This window comes from Danio rerio, chromosome 11 (assembly GCF_052040795.2).
Source record: "Danio rerio strain M-AB ecotype USA chromosome 11, GRCz13ab, whole genome shotgun sequence".
Taxonomy (NCBI): Eukaryota; Metazoa; Chordata; class Actinopteri; order Cypriniformes; family Danionidae; genus Danio; species Danio rerio.
Window position 1 is genome coordinate 5,487,501 of NC_141031.1, and position 20,915 is coordinate 5,508,415.

Sequence of the window (20,915 nt, forward strand, 5' to 3'; positions counted from 1 at the left end):
TGACTCGCTTAACAAGCATTTCTCGCGAATCTCTCGAGTTCGAAAATCTGAACTTCAGCTGACATTCGCGTCGCGTTAACCAATCAGAAGCTTGCTCTTGTGAGGGCATGATTGTGACGTAGAACCTGTTGATGGTGTCCCGGGTGAAATCCTCCAGGCGACACCGACAACAAGTCATCAAACTGGGCTTGGCTCAGTCAGAAGCACAGCTGAAAGCCTCTGTCATCCAGGTTCAGTTTCTGGAGGAGTGCATGAGCTCACAGAGCTGGATGCACCTCTGAAAGTTTGTAGTGGACTCAGACAGGACCCTAAACGTATCGACGCTGTTTTTCAGTCTTCATAAAGCACATAAACACTGTTATTTTCTTAATAAAATCCATGTTACCCATTTAGTTATGAAGCTAGAGTCACCGGGCAGACAGAAGCCCTGCCCATCACGCGAATCCATGTCTGTTTTGAAGTGAATTTAATACGCAAATGAAGCGAATTTGACGTGCGAATGAAGCGGGGTTTGACGCGCGAATGAAGCGAGTAAACTCAAATGTTCACGCTGCAATTACGCGCGAATAGTGCGATTTTTCCGTGCTTTCCGCTTCTGGTGTGTACACAGCATCAGTCTGTTGATCTCAAAAACTGTACACAGCAGCGTCTAGCGAATTCCAAATACTGCAAAAAAACGTAGCTCCTGGGATGCATTTGGCGTTCTCCAAAAATTTATAGAGGGGTACAGTTTCAGATGAGCCTGGGTCGTATGGGTCACACTTTATTTTAAATGTACAATGTACACTACTAGAAAACAATTAACTAATACTTTTAGCTCAATAAACTACTAATCAGATGCTTAATGACAATTAGTAAGGTAGCAGTTGGGTTTAAGTATTTGGTAGGATTAGGCATTTAAAATAAAATCATACTCTATAAGTGCTTATAAACAGTTAATATCTTAATAACAGGCAGGTATAATCTAGTAGTATTTGTTAATTAAACTGGTGTTACCGCCCTATGCATTACCATTTTCATTGAAAGTGACCAATAGGAGCAGCCGGGGATAGTTTAAAAAAGGAATGATGTTTAAGCTGTAGAGCGGACATTCGGTCAGCAGGAGCAAGGACTGATGGGAAATCTTTAGGCTCAGCTCCCTGCGGACTGCAGCCCTCGTTTATCTCCTTTGCTTTCTCACAGTGACGGCCGTTGTTTTAAAGGGATAAAGCGTCGAAATCGATATATGTGTCCCGTCACTCAAATTCAACACTAAGAGGAATGGATCAGCCAAGGGAAGACCGTGTGTGTGTGCATGTGTGTGTGTTTCCAATGCCACCGCAAGAGCATATGGAATATTTATTATGATGATCCATTAACTTGTCACCTACCAGCTGATATGATTAATTACACGTGCATTAGACTTGAGTTCTTGTTGCATTCTTAATGTCGTGCTTTCTGCTGTTAAATATGTGATGAGAAAGATAAAGATAGGAATGTTCTCGATTCTCAGAAAGTCTAACAAAACAATCTTTAAACAACTGTTGGTGACCTTGCTTGCACTGGAACTTGCGGCAAAATGGTTAAAGTGTCTTGACTGGCTGTGGCTGTTATTTCAGGTTAGCATTTTACCAAGGTCATCTCGTGCCAGACTTTTCATTTAGACTTGATTCTTTCTGATATGCATTAGCTCAAGCGTTTGATTGCAGGGTGGCATTGTTTTTCTTTGAGGATACACCTTTTGGTTGTTGTTTTTGTTTTGAAATGTCCCAATTTTGACATAATTAATGTCCAAAACAGCACAGGAGTTGATTTAAATAGTTCAAAGGCCCACACAACAAATAGACTAAAGCAATCCAGGCTCATTCTGATTACCTACCTCTATATACATTTCTGGAGAGAGCAAAATACATCCCAGGAGCTACGTTTTTTTGCAGTCTTTGTTTAAATACACTTTTTCAGACCTCAAATTTTTCTGGCGAGTGCCATTCACGGCTGATGTTTTCATGTAAATCCACCAGAGCCCGCTGTCAACTGGCTAACAGACTGATTCCCCCTTCCCTAAATCCAACCAATAGTTTTTAAAAAGCACAGATTGACCCACCCACCTTATTCTCTAAACGCAACCGACAATGTTTTCAAAAGCAATTCTTGTTATTTACTTGTTTATTTAAATTTTTGATTTTTGTTTTTGTCTTACCTCACCGAACTCGAACCCCGTCGTAGCGGTTAACTCCGCTGTGCATCTCAAGTCTACCGACATACGTGTCGAGCTACCAGACAAACTGGTTTAAGCGGGAAAGCCGTACATACAAAGGTAAGCGGTCGGCTGGTAAGCGGAAAAAGAAACGGCAAAATAACCGCTCTGTAGCGTTCGTTTTAAAGACGAAATGCAGCCATACGTACTTCTGGCTACATAATTTGTGATCTCCAGAATTATATATAAACCTACGTTTTCAGAATAAGCCTATGTTCAATAGAATCTGGCTGCAGATTTGCACTTGCACTTTCAGAGTTGCACTCTCAGGCAACTGCGCTTCCTCTGCAAGTGACGTCATTTACAATCGACACCTGTGCCCGCTTGCAATAAAGTCCTTCAGTAATTTAACTTAAGGGTGTCTCTAATGGAGGAAAAGTCCCGGAGGTAAGGGATTTCATTAATATTGTTGCAACAAACGTCTTTTCTGTCACTCTTACCTATGTGTCTTTTTCTAACTGTTTCACTGTAGTTTCTGGCAACATATGGCGACAGGTGCCAGAGTTGCTATAGTTGCATAAACAGATTGTAACGAACCACAAATGCTTGCCTTACAACAGGTCTGCAGTACACATCATCTGTTTCGTTTTCTTTTTGTCAAACGAGTCGAGACGTTCACTTATCGAGTCGATCTTGACATTATGTAAATTGGAAGACCTATAAAACTAGGCTGGGATCATGTAGAGACTTGGCTATGTAGCTATGTAGAGAAGCTATGTGGTTGCACTCCTGCGCAGCACGTACATGTTACTTTATTTATTGCCACAGTGCAGCCCGAGTCTTGTATCTAAAACATTTTTATTTGAGTGCGAATGCTTGCATTTTGAGTGTCATTTGTTCATTTAAGGGAGCTGATTAGGACCCTTAAATGTTTTAAGAGCAAATGGTTACTAAGGACTAAGGTGAAAAGGCTGCCATTAAGTAGATCTTTTTTTCCCTTGCAACCCAACTTTTACTAAAGTTACTCTTATACTTCAAACTGAGAAACTTTTTGGTGAGAGTTTCCATGCAAACGAGCCCTCCTCTTCTCATGTCACTTGCATCAACATCTGCAGTCTTATTTGCAATCGTCCTGGGACCTGCTGAATAAAGAAAAGTATTCGAAGTCGTTCGAGAATCATTGCTGTAGGTCCATAATCTGTATCCGTTAATTGTAATACAACAACTCCTTGAAATGTTTAAAATTTAAGTACTTAGAATTATTTGACAACGGAGTCACTGGCAATGTAATCAAAGAGGAAACTTACTTCCAGTTTATTTTTGTCAGTTGCAAGTGACGTGACCAGGAGTGCAGGTGTCGATTGTAAATGACGTAACTTGCAGGGGAAGCGTGGTTTCCTGAGAGTGCGAGCCCGAATCAGCAGCCAGACCCTTCATTTTTATCCAGAATGGGTTGCCTGTAGATGCGCTCTGCCACCTGCATTGTAATGCGGCCCAGTCCCAAAGAGAAAGTGCCCGTTTGTCAATACTTCCTTTTACTTCCAACCTAAGCCAACACAGCATCCACCATAGGCTTAATTTAGAGCTCCTAATAACAAGTAATTCTCTGGGCTATTTATTATTTCTGGTGTTCATTTATAATGTCTAATTCAAACCCGTATTGACCTTGATGGATGACTGAGCTGCAAACAAACACTGGGGACCCAGATTGAGTCTTTTATAAAAACAAAAGCTGAATTAATTCAGCCGGCGATGGCTAATTGGCTCCTGTTTGAATTGAGCGTCAGGTCAATATGTTTGTTCAGGGGGACAAAGAGAGAGAATCCCTGCCAGTCTCCAGCATCCGCTTCTCTGCAAGTCAAATCGAGACTCTCCTGATTGGTTTATAATTAGTGGGTCAAAGGAGATTTCCTCCCGAAGCTTTGAAGTTCAGAGGAGCTGTTGATGGTTTTGCTGCGAGTCTTTTAGCAACAGGGAGCCCTTTGAGAAGTTGGCAGCTGAAGAAAAGCGTAGTCCTTGACCCTTACCTTGACCCTCAGTGGAATGTGGGCAGAAAAGACGTAAAGGCGTCATGTGGTTCCAGGAAAGGGTAGCTGTAGTCATTTTGGGAGATTTTAAGCAATTCCCGCATTGAAGAACAGCAGGGATTCCATATTCAAAGCCTCTCCGACTGAGCACCGGCTTGTTTAGCTGTTGTCCGTTGCTGGCCAGGTTCTCGGTAGGGTTACCTTGCATGTTTTTCAGAACATAAGAAGCCCCAAAGGCGACGATTTCATGTTTCTTTCTTTGTCCTCTATTTGGTGTGAAGAGAATGACAGCCCGTCTTTAGGAGAAGATCCTAGATGAATCCATTTGTTTACCTCAGGCTGTGTGAATCTTGATGCTTTGAGCTTCCTTGGAGTTTTTTTTTCTTTGACAAGGACAACTTCTCAGAAGTTTGATTCACCTTGCAGCCATATTGTCATGTAGCTATACTTTTTTTACATTTTTTTTATCAATTGCATTCTTAGGCATCCACCAGCCTCATGGATGCCAATTAGCTTCCCCCTGTCCTGCTCTCGCCCCAACAAGAGTAAAATTAAATCTCCCTGGGGATCCCGAGCCGTCACTCAGAGGGTGACTATAATCATAAAATTTCTGAAGAGAGATTATTCAAGGTGATGCGTATAATTCAGCTAAATCATACTTTTTATTTTGCTTATATGAATCAACAACTAGAAGAGGCTCAAAAACTGGCAGCTTTGCTATGGAAGGCAATGTTCTACATCTTAAGGCCGTTACACATCTAGCCAATAGTCGGCCATTGTTCTTCATTGATCTGTCGATCAGGCAAGTTAGTTTGGTGTGTTCCACAAGTTACCTCACATCAGGTTACGTCAGCGCTCAATGTTGTTGGCCCGATTCAGCATGTCGAATTGTGTCTGCCGTCGACTGAAGAGAGCAATCTGATTGGTTATTCAGCAATGAATAAGAGCAGGAGTGTGACATAGTGAAGTGACGGAGCAAGTAAACAATCAAGCCAAGAAGGAATACAAAGTGGCCGGCTGTAATTTCATTACATTTCTCTACATTTTGATACATTTTAATTTGCTCATGCGATTTGACTACTAGGGCGTCACGATGGCGAGACGGGTAGGGATGTTGCCTCACAGCAAGAAGGTCACTGGTTCGAGCCTCGGCTGGGTCAGTTGGCATTTCTATGTGGAGTTTGCATACTCTCTCCATGTTGACGATGGGTCTCCTCCAAGTCTAACGAAAAACATTTCCATCGGTCAGCCAGTCAGTCAACAGTCGGCTGGTGGATTCACGCGAGAACAGCACTCATGAGAGAAATTTAAGATCTGAAAAACCCAATGGCCTCTGGTGGATTCGTGAAAACAAAAACTGCAAAAAAAAACGTACCTTGGGACTCATTTCGCGTTCTCCAGAAGTGTATATAGGGGCAAGTATCAATGAGCCTGGATTGGTTATAAAGTACAGTCTTTAATTTACATACCTAATCTTACCCAAAACCCAAACCCAACTTCTACCTTACTAACTATTAAAAAACAGCTAATTAGTTGTGTAATAAGTTAGTAGTATTTGGTCAATGGTCACCAAACTTGTTCCTGGAGTGCCGGTGTCCTGCAGATTTTAGCTACAATCCTAATCAAACACACCTGAACAAGCTAATCAAGGTCTTACTAGGTATACTTGAAACATCCAGGCAGGTGTGTTGAGGCAAGTTGGAGCTAAACCCTGCAGGGACACCGGCCCTCCAGGACCGAGATTGGTGACCCCTGGATTAGGTAATGGTTTGTTATTACCATGAAATGTGACCTAAACTAAACTGTTACTAATCATTTTACTTTTGTTATGGAATATAGGTTACAAATGATTCAAACTGAATTCGAAATGATTTTGAATACGACTAGCATTCACAAACAGGCTAGCTCGCAGTGTGAACCAGTGTGTTCAATGCGTCTGTTCATCTGCAATTTAATCAATAGAAAAAGTCCTGTCACATCCAGCAGATGTTCTTTATTTTGGTGTATGATTTTGAACATATGTGAACGGTGTTGCTTTGCTGATTTGGCACTCTTTAACAGATGTTTCTGCGATGTATCTACTCCATCTGCATGGTAGAATGTCTCTAACATGGGAAAAACGGTTTGCTAAAAATAGCTACAACTGGAAAGATGAGGTCTGTGAGGTGCAATATTACGTGCATGGGTAGATGTAGCCTAGCCGTTGAGGCCTTGGGCTGGTAATACAAAGGAAACAGGTTCAATTGGAGGTAAGAGGTGGAATTGGACAGTTGCTGTGATCACAATCCTGCTTTATAATGATTGTGCCCTTTAGCAAGCACTTAACCACAGGCTGTTCCAGGGGGACCATCCCTCAAATTAGTTACTGTAAGTCACTTTGGGTGATCTGCAGCCGCTAATGGTGACTTTCATAGAATTCTCACAGTGACGCTCTTCCTGAGGTGGCTTTGAAGAACATTATGATTGGGAATTCACTGACTAAATTCCAAATTAGTTCTTCTGCTCCGCAGGGAGACGGCCTTGATCTACAATCATCTTTCTTCCTCTACCTTGTCATCTTGTTCGCTTTGTTCTACTGAGCAGATCTGTCCACAGATCAACCGATGTTTCAACTGTGAGACACCTAACATGTCCTGAAGTCATGGCACGGGCTGGAAAACTTACTCAACCTTCCAGAGAGATTGCCAAGCCACTATTTTTAGGGTTTAAAATTACCTAACACATATCTTCTAACAAAAGGTAACTATGATTGAGAGGCCCATTTCTAAACAATTAAAAAATCACAAAAAAATATGAATGAAATGTTCCTCTCTTGAAAAATATTTTATAAAAATATACAGTAAATACAGTTTTTTTTAAAAACCATACTTTAGGAAAGCAGTTCTAATAATTTTTCTATGGTAATTTTATATTAATACTGTAAATATACTGTTTTCTAAAACTGTGTATATATATAATTAAATAATATAAATAATATTTTTTCTTCTGGAGAAAATCTTATTTGTTTTATTTTGGCTAGAATAAAAGCAGTTTTTAATTTTTTTAAAACTATTTGAGGACAAAATTGTTATATATAAATATATACACACAGTTGAAGTCAGAATTATATTATTAAATCTTATTTGTTTTATTTTGGCAAGAATAAAAGCAGTTTTTAATTTTTTAAAAACTATTTAAGGACAAAATTGTTGTATCTATATATAAATATATATATATATATTTATTTATTTATTTATATATATATATATATATATATATATATATATATATATATATATATATATTTATATATTTATTTATTTATATATATATATATATATATATATATATATATATATATATATTTATATACATATACATATATATATATATATATATATATATATATATATATATATATATATATATATATATATATATATATATATATATATATATATATATATATATATATAACAATTTTGTCCTTAAATAGTTTTTAAAAAATTGAAAACTGCTTTTATTCTAGCCAAAATAAAACAAATAAGATTTTCTCCAGAAGAAAAAAATATTATCAAACATACTGTGAAAATGTCCTTGCTCTGTTAAACATCATTTGGGAAACATTAAAAAAAAAAGATCAATATATATCACATATTTATATATCACAATTTACAGAACTAAAAACTAAGCATCCTACAGTATTTGATACAGAATTTATTACAGTTTATCAATTAATAATGATGTAGCATTCATTAACAAATAGACAAATAGTTTAAATACTATAATATATTCAATATAATACATTTTACTGCGGTGTAGTACAAAATCACTATAATATTTACCATGAATTACTGTAGTGTTTTTCATGTTTTAAAATATGAATAAAACTATCCTGAGTATTATAAATAATAATGTGTTTTACTTAAAGTAATTGTGTATTTAACAACATAGGCTCATTCTAAAAACGTAGCCCTGTGTACATTTCTGGAGATCACAAATTATGTAGCCAGAAGTACGTATGGCTGCATTTCGTCCTTAAATTGAATGCTACGTATGACGCCGTTCCTTTTCGTGCTCACTGCTGACCGCTTATCTGCGTATGGACGGCTTTTCCGATGTTACCAGTTTGTCCAGTGGTTCGCCATGTACAACGGCTGACTTGAGACACAGAGAAGAGTTGACTGTGACGACAGGATTTGATTGTGGTGAAAAACGGCTCTAGTAAGCGGGTTAGACAAAAACAGATAAATAAAATAAACAAGTAAATAACAGGGTGAGAATGTGGTAAAATCCCGCTGTGTGCGCTTTTTGCATCTCAAATGTCTCTCGCGAGTGTCGTTTACGTCTGCGCTGTTCTCGTGTCAACGCACCAGAGGCCGCTGTCGAACCAATGGGTCTGACCCACCCTCCTCCTTCCCTGAACACAACCAATTTTACAGATTGTCCCACCCGCCCGCTTCCTTCCCTAAACCCAACCAACAATTTACAAAAGTCGTCCAGAAAAAGAAAAGCCCTCTGATTTTTACCGCGTTTTCGGATTTTACCACATTCTTACCCGTTATTCACTCTTTCATTTTATTTTTTGAATTCTGTTTTTGTCTTACCTGGTTTCTGGAACCGCTCTTTCCGAACTCGAACCCGGTCGTTGTGGTGGTCAGCTCCTCTCTGCGTCAAGTCCGCCGACGTACACGACAAGCTAACTGGCCAAACTAGTTGCGACGGGAAAGCCCTCCACACGGAGGTAAGCGCTCAGCCGGTAAGCGACGAGAGGAACGGTATCATACCGCCCCCTAGGGTTCGCTTAAAAAATAAAATGCACCCATATGTACCTTCAGCTACATAATTTGCGGTCTCCAGAAATGTCCGCAGGACTTCGTTTTCAGAATGAGCCTGGGTTGTGAGTTTTTTTGGGGACAACTTAATTATTTTAAGTTCAATCCACTTAAATTTGTAAAACTAGTAAGTTATCTTAATTCCTTCATGTTGTCCCAAAACCAGCATTTTTTACAGTATATTTTGCAACATCACAATATATAAACTATAGAGTATAATATGAAACAACAAGCTTTTTAATTTGTCCATACGATTAATATTATCACATTGCACAGGCCCTAATGTAAACTAGTAATGAAAAACGACAAGCACTTATATTGGAAAACTTCTTTTCAGCTTAACCAAACTGTTCAAATGAGCCGAGTGCAGAAATGAATAAGGCATCCCATCACTAACACTGAATAGTCAATTCGATGAAAGACGTGAGCCTTGGAGTATCTGCTTAAATCAGACGCACTTTGAATTCCTCTCAGCCTCCTGATTTCCTCCTCTCTTCTTCAAGCATTTCCCCAATGTGTAAAAATTTGATGTCTTTGCAGTCCATTAGCATGTTTGTAGTCTTGTGTGTGTGTCTGAGCATCTGGCTAGCAGCGAGTGTGTGTAAGTGATATGTGTAACCAGAGAGAAGGATTTGACTAGCAGTGCCTGACCTGTGTGCTAATGAAACTCTGCTGACATCCGTAGACACAGACACACATTTATTTGAGTATATACAAGCCACGGATACCTGTGAGTGACCTGTATGTTAATGATCTCAAAGTAGACACACAACCCCTTTTTCTCAACACACACATACACACAGACAGGAAGAGAAAGAGCTGTCAGAGTGCCCCTTATACCCTTTACATATTTGCTTTGGCTTTAAAAACCTATTTGTGTTGACGTGTACACAGGAATGTCAGTGTAATTGCTCTGTGCTGTTTGCGTACAAGCTCTTTGTCCCCGTTTTGACATATTTCCTGTTGAAAATAAGATCATTTTGGTTGGACAAACTGAAGGTCTTATCCTGATTTTTGTTTTGTTTTGTTGTGAGGCCACTGTTAGGATCTGACAAGCAGAAAGTCGTAGCATAGCGTAGCGTAGCTTAGCATAGCATAGATAGTATTATGAAGAGAAGCGTTCACATTCTGGAGCATTTGATTGAGTAAAAGTACAGTGAATCGCTGGATAAGTCAGTAATTTTGGCTTGTTTAAAAGAAAACTATATTTAAATAGGATTTTATGTCTGCTTAAAGGAAATTTAAAGGGCTAGTTCACCCAAAAATGAAGGCTCTGTCTTGATTTACTCACTGTTTTCTAGTTTCAAACCTTTGAGTTTCTGTCTCCTGTTGAACATAAAAGAAGATATTTTGAAGTAGGATGAAAACCTGTAACCATTGACTTTAAAATAGGCTCATTCTGAAAACCTAGCCCTATATAGTTTTCTGGAGATTGCAAATTATGTAGCCAGAGGAACTTATGGCTGCATTCTGTCTTTAAAACGAAGGCTACGAGGTGGTATGATGCCGATCCTTTTCACGCTTACCAGCTGACCGCTTATCTATCTCTTATCTCTCTTATCGCTTTCCCAATGTTACCAGTTTGTTCAGGGGCTTCGTCGCATACGTTCGAGGATTTGAGAAGCAGAGTGGAGTTGACTGTGATGATGGGGTTTGAATCCAATGAAGAATGGTTCCAGAAAGCAGATAAGACAAAGTCAAAAGACAAAAAATAGAATAAACAAGTAAATTACAGGGTGAGAATGTGGTAAAATCTTAAAATGTGGGGGAAAAAATTAAGCTTTTCTTTTTCTGGATTGCTTTTGAAAACACTTCGATTAGGTTTAGGGACGGGGTGGATGAGGTTATCGGTTGGTTGGTCAGTCAGTCAGTGGACAGCGGCCTCTGGTGGATTTACACGAGAACAGCAGGCAAGAAAATGGCACTGGCGAGAGAAATATGAGATCTGAAAAGCGTACACAACAGCACAACACAGTCTCTGGTTGACTCACGAAAACAAAAACCACAAAAAAAGTACCTCCTTTGTATTTCTCCAGAAATTTACATAGGAGTACATTTTCCGAATGAACCTGGGTTGATTGACTTCACGAATGAATTAATGAAAATTAATGAATAAAGTATTTGTTTTCGTCCTACTATGGGTGTCAATGGTTACAGATTTTTACCTCTTTTCAAAATATTTTTTATTGAGTTTAATGGAAGAAAACAACTCATGAAGGTTTGGAAGCACTTGACGGTGAGTAAGTAGTAAGTAAATTATTATGTTCAGGTAACAAGCAATCACAGTAGTTGACTTCAAAGCTGCCAGAAATTGATCATAAAGCAAAAATATGGATATTTGACTATAAATACTATAATACTGATTTTGCATGCAGTGTCGCAGTGGGTAGTGCTGTCGCCTCACAGCAAGAAGGTTGCTGGTTCAAGCCTCGGCTGGGTCAGTTGGCGTTTTTGTGTGGAGTTTGCATGAACTCCCTGTGTTTGCTTGGGTTTCTTCCGGGTGCTCCAGTTTCCCCCACAAGTCCAAAGACATGTGGTGCAGGTGAATTGGGTAAGCTTAATTATCCGTAGTATGTGAGTGTGTGTGGATGTTTCCCAGTAATGGGTTGCAGCTGGTAGGGCATGCGCTGCGTAAAACATATGCTGGAAAAGTTGGTGTTTCATTCAGGCTGTGGCAACCCCAGATTTAAAAAGGACTAAGCAGAAAAGAAAATGAATGAATAAAAGTAAAGGAATAAAGAGTAAAATTAAGTAAAGAGAAAGTAAAAAGGCAAATTGGAGGAGGCTTGTTCTTTATCCTCGCGCTGCAGATGGTCTGTTTAACTGTTTTCTTGCTAGGAAAGCATTCCATTTTCCCACTTACAAAGTCCACCATGTAGATAGCAAATGCGCCATGGTGCAACACAGCTGACTCTTAAAGGGAATGGAAGATAAGACTCTGATTGGTTTAATGCCCATTATGTTCAAAACACATCCATAAATCATTAAGAGAATAAGCACAACCCTGTTAGACCATGCACTGGGACGCAAGCTGTATTTTTTCCTTCCTTGATATAGCAAAAGTGGATTCAGACGTGCCCTTAATGCTTTTGCGCCATGTGCTTTAGACTTTGTGCCTAGATCATTAATTGCTCTAATGTTAAATATAAAGTAGATATGTTTTTGTTCCTCTTTTAGAGGTTTGACTTCAAAGAATGGAGAGTAAAAAAAAGTATAAAATAAGCACAAATAATTCTGTAGAACTGTTTTACTGCACAAAGCACCAGATTAAATGCCGAATCCTGTTTTTACTACATATTTTTTATCTATTTTACAATACTTATGCACCATCCTCCATTATTGTAAATTCTGCTCCATTGCATTTTGATTGAACAATGCCCTTTAGAGTCTTTGCATTTATTTGCATGTGTGTAAGTGTGCACGACTGTTTGTGTGTGTGTATTTAGTGTTTTAAAGGTGACCTGGCACGAAGTTCACCCCTCTCTCTCTGTGGCTATAATTTTCTATCTTTCAAAAATCTGAATAAATTATTGACATTTCTGTAATGAAGTCACTGGTGGTTTAGTGTTTAGCATAGTCTATCACCCTCCTACACACACACATGACTTGTGAATATTATAAAGATGATATCTTTCATACACTTAAACAGAGCACTTAGAGCAGCACAAACACCATGGGGGTGTTTAGAATCCTGTAGTATTATGATATATCTGTATCATACTGTGCTGTGTGTACTGCAAATAAAAGTTCTTGTTTTCTTTCTAGTCCTAATATCTAAAATCAAATCTATCTTCAATCAAGAAGCATTTATTAGAATTAAAATTAAAATTTAGCTACATTAATAACAAGTTAAAATTCTGTGGGTTTTTCCTTGAAACAAGCTAAATAATCCACCAATGTACAATAATCATATTTCAAACAGGAAAACAAGATTTTACTTACCTCAATGGCATAATGTTTTGCTTCTAAATATACTTAATTTTGACATATTTTTCAGAAAACAAGAGGGAAATCGAACACTAGTGCGATTCAACAGAACTAAATAAGGCAGGTGTAAAAGCACCCTAAAATACCTTGTGGCTTTAAATGCAAATGAGCCCGCCCACTGTCTCTATGTGCCTTACTACAGATAAACAGCAGTCAGTGATAGAGACTGAAGCTGAAATAAGCTCATTAGTCAAGGATACCTCGTACGTTTACTTCATGTTATTGTGATTGAGTTTATTCAAGCCTTTCTGAAATGATAAGTCTCACACAAGTGCCATTTGCAGTACACAAACACACACACATATTAGCATTGAGAGAGTTGGAACAGATATTTTAATTTCAGTTTCTTTGCAAAAAATGTTCTGTGGACGTGTATGCATGTTATTATAGAAGCATGGTGCCTGTCAATCAATCTGTGGATGGGGAAACTGCACTCCTACGTTACGTTGTGGTGGGCCTCAAAATCAATAGGGTTTGGTTCCTATGTTTATGTCAGGAAATAAAAAAAAAAGAGACTTGTTAGGTTTATCACTCCAATATGACTGTGGAAACACACGGGCGTAAATCCCGGGGGGGATGGGGGGGACATGTCCCCTCACATTCGAGGGTTGCCCCCCCCCATAAAAAATATATTATTTAAAAAAAACTCGCAATTGTGTAAAATATATGTATATATATACCAAAAACAATTTACTAAGTAGAAAGAAAACCGCATTCATCATTTAAAATGCATTTAGAAACAGTTGAGTTCCCCCTCCCCTTCCTCAGAGTGGTTCGGTCCACTGCGTGCTTTCCCCAGCTCTTCTCACCTACTCACATACAAGCACACGTCAGGTGTGCGGCTGCAGCTTAGTAAATTTCAGTAAGTAATAGGGGATTTTATTCATTTTAAATAAAGCGATAATCTTCAATGTAGTTATTAAGGACTCGTTCATAAATTATTTGCAGCAAAAATGCTGATTACCGACTTGATTGTCCATGAATCTGCTGTATTAGCGGTAAAAAGGAATTATCTAGTTAGCCATAGCTTGTTGCAACGCCACAGCCGTTTCCCATGCATTGTTTAATTTGTGACGACTTGGCATAATGTTAACTTAACATTAACGACCACAATTAGCATATTGTTTAGCTGTGTATTTGCTAAATGAGCACTTTGCTACATCCAGTCCAACCCCTCTGTATTTTTCTATAATCAGTTTCTATTCTGTTCTTAAGTGACTCAATTCATTTGAAATAAAAATGTCCTTGTTTTTATTGTTGTGATTATTTTTATGATGGTTTTACATTCTTTATGTAAAGTACTTTGAATTGCCATTGTGTATAAAATGTGCTACAGTGTAAATAAACTTGCCTGGCAGTGTCATGCATTGGATAAAATGACAGAAAATAGACATAATGGGCCCTATCATACACCCCGGCGCAGTGTGGCGCAAGGCGTGACGCAATAGTCTTTTGGTAGTTTAAGCTTGGCGCTAGAGTCGTTTTGAGGCGTTGCGCTACGCTGTTTAAATAGCAAATGCATTAGCGCTCGTTTTTGCGCCCATAGGCGTTCTGGTCTAAGAAGGAAGGCGTTCTGAGGCGGACCGCTGGTGCGTTGCTATTTTGAGAAACTATAATAGTTTTTTCATTAGACCTAAACTAACCCGGTCTAAACTCCGGGTGAGAGTTGCGCCTCGCTTACACACTGCTTAATACCTACAAGAGAGCAATAGGCAAATATCTTTACATATGAAAACAATTTAAATATTAAGGATATATATAGGATATAATAACAATAGATATAGGATATAAATATAAAGGATTAAAATATTACAAAACATATTATTTTCTAGCCTACATAAATATGAAAAATCACTGCTTTTATGTCTTCTTCATCTCGGGAGGCTTTTTCAGTTCATTCATAACAATTTGCTTTTGATTAATATTATTATTATTAGCAGTATTATTTATTATATCCATATTTATATTTGTTTATTAAAAACAAGCTTAGATTTGCCCACCTGTCAGGTTTTAGACCATATGGGGCACAGCATGTGTTTTAGGATATAACTCAGGTTTTTGAACACACTTCGTTATTGTTGTTCATTTATTCGTTTGCTGGAAATTAGAACTGAATTTAGAAATAGTTTTGAAACAAATATTTGCGCTTAATAAACAAAAGTATTTATTTATAGACTAACTGATGTCTGTGCGTAAAGGTTTCCCTATCCAAGAGCAAAAGTGAAAGTAGATCATTTATCTCTCATTCTCACGCAGTAGATGCTCTGTTTAAGAGTTTTCTGTTAAAAAAAAACTGTTAACTGTTTGCTAGTGAAATGCTCATTTTTTCCACTTAGACTTACTTTGCGTCCTGTAAATAGCGAATCCGCTCTTGGCGCGACGCAGCTCACTCTTAAAGGGAATGGGAGATGAGACTCTAATTGGTTTATTCTCAAAACACACCTATAACTCATTAAGAAAATAAACTTAACCCTTTTAGTCCATGCGCCGCGGCGCAGGGCCGGTTTTCCCGTCCTTAAATTAGCAGAAACGCGTCCTGACACGCCCTGAAAGCATTTGCGCCCTGCGTTTTGCGCTCTGCGCATGGACCGTCAAAATAGAGCCCAATATCACTTTTCAGTGCAGCTAAATGCCAAGTACAAAAAGTTTACATATAAAGCAATTTGGCTTTAAGAATGAGTGCTTATGAAAATACTAATGTCACAATATTAATCACAGGCAAAGGAGAAAGAAATAATTGAGGAACAGGCAGAGCGGGGTCAGTCAGATGCACAGTGTCAGGTAAGGGTGTTTTAAAATGTTTTTGGAGTTGTGGCTGTTCAGCAGATTTCACAGGCTCACCTATTTACAACATGATCGGTCGATTTAACAAGTGTAATGTAAACTAGTTATTATGAGTATGGAAAATGTCTTTTCCTGCATTTATTCTGCTTCAGGAGTCAGTCTGTTGACTGTAAACAACACAACAAACAATGCAATAAGTAGTTTTTAAGAAAAAATTGCTTTATTTTTGAACCTGATAAAAGCTTTGAAAAATAATCATAATGACGTAGTCTCCATGCTATAATAATAATGATGAAACCATTTTGAACTGCGGGGACATATCTTTATTAGTATTATCTAGACATATCTTAATTCGGCTGTATTATTTGTGTCCCCTTCAAAAAAAATGCTCGAAAGAAATTTTATATTTATTGTCCGCCCCTACTGTTAAATCAGATTTACGGCCATGACTATACCTACACACACTTCTGTCCAAACAGCTTACAAAAGTTGATTTTCATCATAGGTGCCCTTTAACAAACAAGAAAACAAAGCCAAAACCAATATAAAAACAGTTCATATATCAAATATCATCAGTGTAAAGCCTGACGCATCTTTGACTTGATTTCCAGAGTAATCTTAGCGTTCCTCTTCCTCGTCGACAGTCTGTCACCTCTCCTCCTGACTGAATACAAACAGACTGCAGACAGCGAGAGGTTAAGATTCTCATGACCCTGTTATGTTAATCTTCCTCTCTGTCTGCTTGTTTGCTTTCATTTGCGAGCGTGTTCTCAGAAATTGCCCAGATATTTATGTCATTAATCACTGCCTGTAAGACACATCGCCGCGGATGGAGGTGTTAAGCTGAACGCCTGTATATGCTCGTGAATTCTCCGATCTGGAGCTATGGAGGTGTTTTGAGACTGAATTAGATCAAAGTGGGCCTCGTGTAAGGATTACAGGGGCGAGGAAAATACAGCAGGCGTAATATTGACAACTCGAACACAGAATTGGAGTGAAACAAGATGATGTGGACAGCAACAAGGCTTTTTTTTTTTCGTGATGTTAGGGGCTTAGGACTGTGGGGTATATATGTAATGCTACTGATCTGTTGTGGAGATGTAAAATTCATTGTTGTTGTTTTCGTTTGAGCTGCTGATTGATTTCAGAAAATTGTGCAATCGGTATGTAATACCTCGGCACCTCGAGTGCATTTGGAGAAACTTGATAAGCAGGCAGATGTTTTATTAAAGGTCTGTGTGCACCAAGGGCCCTATCATACACCCGGCGCAGTGGGGCACAAGACGCGGCACAATAGTCTTTTGCTAGTTTCAGCTTGGCGCAAGAGTCGTTTTGAGGCGTTGCGCTACGCTGTTTAAATAGCAAATGCATTAGCGCTCATTTGTGCGCCCATAGGCGTTCTGGTCTAAAAAGGAAGGCGTTCTGAGGCGGACCGCTGGCGCGTTGCTATTTTGAGAAACTATAATAGATTTTTCATTTGACCAAAACTAACCTGGTCTAAACTCCAGCGCAGAGTTGCGCCTCGCTTACACACTGCTTAATACACACAAGAGAGCAATAGGCAAATATCTTTACATATGGAAAAATTTAAATATGAAGGATATATATAGGATATAATAAGAATAGATATAGGATATAAATATAAAGGATTAAAATATTACAAAACATATTATTTTCTAGCCTACATAAATATGGAAAAAACACTGCTTTTTTGTCTTCTTCATCTCGGGAGGCTTTTTCAGTTCATTCATAACAATTTGCTTTTGTATAATGTTATTATTATTAGCAGTATTATTTATTATATCCAGATTTATATTTGTTTTATTAAAAATAAGCTTAGATTTGCCCACCTGTCAGGTTTTAGACCATATGGGGCACAGCATGTGTTTTAGGCTATAACTCAGGTTTTTGAGCACATTTTGTTATTGTTGTTCATTTATTCGTTTGCTGGAAATTAGAACTGAATTTAGAAATAGTTTTGAAACGAATCTTTGCGCTTAACAAACTAAATTAGTTATTTATAGACTAATTGATGTCTGTGCGTAAAGGTTTCCCTATCCAAGAGCGAAAGTGAAAGTAGATCATTTATCTCTCATTCTCACGCAGTAGATGCTCTGTTTAACAGTTTTCTGTTAAAAAACTGTTAACTGTTTGCTAGTGAAATGCTCATTTTTTCTACTTACACTTACTTTACGTCCTGTAAATAGTGAATGCGCTTATGGCGCGACGCAGCTGGCTCTTTAAGGGAATGGGAGGTGAGACTGTAATTGGTTTATTCTCAAAACACACCTATAACTCATTAAGAAAATAAACTCAACCATTTTAGACCATGCGCCATGGCGCAAAGCAGATTTTCCCGTCCTTAAATTGGCAAAAACGCGTCCTGACACGCCCTGAAAGCGTTTGCGCCCTGCGTTTTGCGCTCTGCGCATGGACCGTCAAAATAGAGCCCCAAGCATGATAACTATAAAGATAACAATAAAGATGTTCAAGTTTGTGTATTTATGGAGAAATTGAACACATTCTCATCACTACAGAGCTGTAATCAAGTATTTTTATGTAGAAATTGCATTTTTCAATACAGCGACAGCAGTATTTACTCATCCACAAATCATCGTCATAATGACAGAAAGATGAAGTGACTCTGGTGGGAAGTTTTGTCTTGGATTCCCCAGTCATTCGGAGTCTTTGTTTTTAGCTGATGTTTTATTATTTCCTTAGCCTCTCTCCAGAGCTCCACGCGTCTGCTGTTTCTCCATTGTTAAATCTGCGCCTTTTATTGACACAACACTGATCACTATCTGCCAACGAGAATATCCTTCATCTTTGTTGTCTTTTTTTGAAGCGTTTTGTGGGAAAAGGTATTGACGCTGGAGAATAACAAACGCCCGCTGCCAATATAGACAGGCGTCGGAGGCGTCCGTGGAGATTTGAGCACATTTATTAGCCTGATCTACTGCCAAAGATCCCATCAAAGTGATAAGAGGATGGACAGGGCCAAGACATTTTGGACTGGAAGCACCGGGAGGCCGAACGCTCCCAGGAGATTACAGGATGAGTCGGATTACAGGCCATGAGATTATGAGATATTAGCTTTGATAATGGACTGTGTGCTTGGTCTGTGATAATGTAAGAATTACCATCTGATTGGCTGAAGGTCTCGGGCTAACAGGATTCTCTCTCTCTCTCTCTCTCTCTCTCTCTCTCTTTCTCTAACACAGATGCAGATCTTCATGTATAACTCTGATGACTTTGACAGCCTTAACACAGCCATACGGGAGAAGCGAGTAATTGCGGCCATGGCTGTCTTCTTTCAGGTGAGAGCTGACTCGTTTGAAAGCATCTTCATGTTTAGCCGCCGTGCTTTGTCAGTGCTAAGTGCTAGCATTAAAAAGCATTGATTTTGTAACAAGGTTCTCTCTCGTCCCATTAAGTTCAGTGATACTGAAGATTCTCACTCAGAGAAAACACACTGCTGCTGTTTTCTATATGAAAAAACACGCGCACACTTTCCACGCTGCTCCTTGGTTGGTCGAGCCCGCTGCGCTAATCACAAAACAACAATTTAAGGCTCACAATCCTTTGCTAGAAAATGTGTGTGTGTGTGTGTGTGTGTGTGTGTGTGTGTGTGTGTGTGTGTGTGTGTGTGTGTGTGTGTGAGTGATTGTGTGGGTTTGTATTCTCACATTTTGAGAAATTACACATCTGTCAGTTCAGTCAGGCTGTAATAATCCCGAGTTCAAAAGACTCATCAAACACTTCAAGAAACAATTGGCAAAGAGCATAGCAGGAGCGAGTGTGTGAAGTCTTGCCTTCAGATTGTCCCCGCAGTATATAAACCTTCTTCTACACTGTAATAAGCGATTCATTGACTTTACTTTAAAAAAAAAGTGAGTAAACATGTTGCCTTAAAATTGTTAAGTAAATTAATTTTGTGTTTAGTTTTAAAATTTAAAGTCAAATGGGACCTATTATGCCCCTTTTTGCAAGATTTAAAATTTGATAAATATTCTGATTTACAGGTTACGCTAGACAGACCCCAAATAATATATATATATATATATATATATATATATATATATATATATATATATATATATATATATATATATATATATATATATATATATATATATATACAGTTAAAGTCAGAATTATTAACCCCCCTTTGTGTTTTTCTCTTTTAAATATTTCCCAAATGATGTTTAACAGAGCAAGGAAATTTTCACAGTCTGTATAATAATATTTTTTCTTCTAGAGAAAGTCTTTGTTTTATTACAGCTTGTATAAAATCAGTTTTAAATTTTTTTTAAACATTTTAAGGTCAATATTAAGCTATTTTTTTTCTTCGATAATCGACCTAATTACCCTAATCTGCCTAGTTAAACCTTTAAATATCACTTTACGCTGTATAGAAGTGTCTTAAATAATATCTAGTAAAATATTATTTACTGTCATTATGGCAAAGATAAAAGAAATCAGTTATTAGAAATGAGTTATTAAAATCATTTTGATTATAAATGTGTTGAAGAAATCTTCTCTCCGTTAAACAGAAATTGGGGAGAAAAAAAAACAGGGGGCGAATAATTCTGACGTCAACTGTGTTTATGTATACATCATTTACCATATTAGGTAACCTACTATGTTAGGTGTGCAATCTGACACAATGACACAAATCATAAAAATAAAGCTACTTTATTTAGGTGTCTTGTCAAGACAAGATCTAAAGTGTTCTACTTTGCCAGTATTTAACCAATAGCGTCTCTGCAACAAAGTGATGTCATGCCGCACACATTGCCCATTCTGTGTGAAGTCAAGAAAGAGGTCTAAGTCTGTGCCACTGCATAACTATAGATATGTTAAAAACAATTAGAATATATATAATCTAGAGTATAAAAATAATCTATTATATACCATGGGGGAAAAAGTATTGAACACCTCACCATTTTTCTCACCAAGGGGCTGTTGAATTTTCACCAGATGTTGGTAACAACCAAAGAAATCTATATATGAAAAGAAAACAAATCTAATTTGCTTATAAATTAAGTTATGTGTAATAAAATGACACAAAATAAAAATGGAAAATTAAATGTTCATTCAATACAGGCTCATTGTGAAAACGTACCC

At 37.9% G+C, this 20,915-nt stretch overlaps 1 protein-coding gene across 3 annotated transcripts in view; it reads left to right on the plus strand.

Annotated features, from left to right (window-relative positions):
• The window catches only part of ptprga (protein tyrosine phosphatase receptor type Ga), a 514,388-nt gene that overhangs the window by 353,585 nt on the left and 139,888 nt on the right, over positions 1-20,915 (plus strand). For all 3 annotated transcript variants that reach the window (NM_001329864.1, XM_087272537.1, XM_087272538.1), the window contains 1 exon segment: positions 19,010-19,105. In NM_001329864.1, the coding sequence (NP_001316793.1) occupies positions 19,010-19,105 (96 nt within the window).